At 40.2% G+C, this 2,637-nt stretch overlaps 1 protein-coding gene across 1 annotated transcript; it reads right to left on the reverse strand.

Annotated features, from left to right (window-relative positions):
• Positions 1–200: 200 nt before the first annotated feature.
• SARC_13945 (hypothetical protein) lies at positions 201–577 on the reverse strand (the record flags this gene model as incomplete). The annotated part of the gene is made up of 1 exon (XM_014291924.1): positions 201–577. A coding segment is annotated over exon 1 (261 nt), but the record flags the coding sequence as incomplete, so codon positions are not given.
• Positions 578–2,637: the final 2,060 nt, after the last annotated feature.

Below are 2,637 nucleotides of genomic sequence, written 5' to 3' on the forward strand. Positions count from 1 at the left end.
TCAAGTCAGTTTTACAATCCCATAGCAATGGCAAAAAAACAGTAACCATACATTACTCCTTCTGTCAAGATTGAAAGCTAAGCGAACTGTAGTGCGCAGGTGCAACGAAAACCATAATTCTTGCACTGAACTAGTAACTATCACCCACGAACAACAAACAACCTCGGCCATGTATATCACGTATGTCGTTATCATATTACCTCATGTCGGGGTGGCAAGTCATTTCCAATTGATCTATACATGACGAATTCATTCTTTTCAAGATCGACTTCTGGGTCGATCGCACCTAGGACCTTAGGCATAGGAACATTCCTGGGCTTATGTGTTGAAGCAAGACCCCAGACAATCGCAAAGACTACGATTGCTTGGAGCACTAGCTTTGCAATTCGACGAGACTTGGTGGAACCGAGGACACCAGGAACCGCTTGCAGCTTATTGCCTATCTCTAGTTGAGGGTGCATCTTGCTATTGTTGTATGTACTATAGACGAGCTAGATTTAGATAAATAGTGACGCTGTATAGTGAAGATATACTATTTCACACCACAAGTGACGAGCTGACACGCATTGTATTGAACCTATGTATGAATATTAAATCAATTGAAAAATGAAATATTTTCAAAACACTGTGACTTTCAGTTTCATATATTGCGACCCTTACGTAAAAAGTGTGGTCACTGGAGCATTGGCAGATAAGGGGTACCTAATATGTTACAGTACTTGATAGTCCCTGAGTTTACAATACCGCCGCATCATTATATACTCCTCAACAATTCAGCTGGTCAACACTTTTACTACCTCAATTCAACAGGCGTTCCCATTTAGTTGCTTTTGAATTGTAGCACGTCATCCACTAAATTGTTTCTCCTAAAATATCCGAGTATTCCGAGCGACCTCGCTCATTTCACAAGTAAAAGTGTTCCATGCAACGATATAAATTTTCGCGAGCAAATTGTTTTTGATTGGATTGAAATTTATTGAGGCCATGGCAACGCTATCATTGGCTGGCCTAAAATTTATTATCCACTCAGAAGCGTTTGTTCGTGTCATCAGTTTTTGGTTTTGATGCACTACATCTATGTGTACATACAACCTACATACAGCCTACGCCCTACAGCCTACAGGCTACAGCCTTGAGCCTACAGGCCTCCGGCCGGGCTAAAGCCTCTAGTAGAGGGTCTAGTAGTAGTGAGTCCTACAGACTACAGGAAATACAGGACTACACTGCTACAGGTTACAGGATAAGTGGTATGATGACGTATTGCAGTGGGTGTGCTCGGTTTTGGTACATATTTACGGATTCTGTCTTTCTGACTTTCCGATTTGGCATATTTATTTATGAGTTTACGACAACAAACCCCCCCAAAATGGTAATATATATATAAACAAGAAAGAAGATTTGGTTTTAGTGACATTTCTACCAAGTTTTAGTCCAAGTATGTAGTACATTCTTTAATATATTTATTCCATTAAGAGTCTTTTTTTAAACCAACAGAGTGCCAGCCCGGAGTCCTGGACTCTCTGGGCCTGGGGTGGTATGTATATGGGCCCAAATCTTGAAATCTAAGAGACCTACGAGTCTAAGACTGAGACAGCAGAGTAGTAGTAGTGTCGAGTGTCAACTGAAGACTTTTAAGTGTGCCCAATTGCCCATCGGATAGCCGATAGTCGGGACTCGGATATCCAGGATATTATCACCTGCTAAGTAATATATTTTATCGTCACGATTGCGACGTTTTTAGTAGACGAGCGTTGTAATGTTTTTTACTACTATTATGCCATTGTGGTGTAGTGACCACTACATAGCGACTGAAACACCCCACAACTGTACCTTCTGGTCTGAATTGCATTCAACAGAGAACTGAGCGATTTTTTTAACTTTGCAATACCTTCGTCTGACTCTGAACGATATTATAACCAAGCTAGGTGGCAATTCACAAGAGCTGTGCTTAGCACACGTGGATACATTAGCATTCATATTACATAGGTACAGAATGGAGAAATATCTGGAGGAGAGAGCGCATTAAGGAGCGACCGGAACCTGGATATGCAAGCCGTGGGTTCATTATTGTATATTGGCATACCAAATTGTTGGTCCGGACAAGTGTGTAGCAGTGATACACTAGCGATGACTTTCGCCAACACAAGTGTATCTGGCAATACATGAGCTGTGATTAGTATCAAGATCAAAGGTGCTGTGGGTGTAAGGGACCACAGGCTTTGAAACTTCATTTGCACAGGGTTGCCTAAAACAAACACAGGGTTGCACTCTCATAAACAGATATTAGATATATATAGGAGTGAAGATAGACAATACGAAGTAAGTTAAACAACAACGTGAGTTAAATAACAAAGCAAGTCAAATATCAAAGTAAGTAAACAAACCAAAGCAATATAAGAAGAGGTGACCGATTGGCGAGCAACTAATCTTTGGTCGCGATATCTTCTTGCCCTCTGCCACATGATAAGTTTGCTCGAATCCGAAATTTAGGAACAATGGGGTTAACAAGAAATACGACGAAAATAGTGCATGTCTGAGAAAGTGAAGCACCAAATTTACTCTCTCTCGTTCTCGCTATATATATATCTATATATCTATATCTATATCTAAATCTGTATATATATAAATATATATATA

Source organism: Sphaeroforma arctica, assembly GCF_001186125.1.
Source record: "Sphaeroforma arctica JP610 unplaced genomic scaffold supercont1.3946, whole genome shotgun sequence".
Taxonomy (NCBI): domain Eukaryota; class Ichthyosporea; order Ichthyophonida; genus Sphaeroforma; species Sphaeroforma arctica.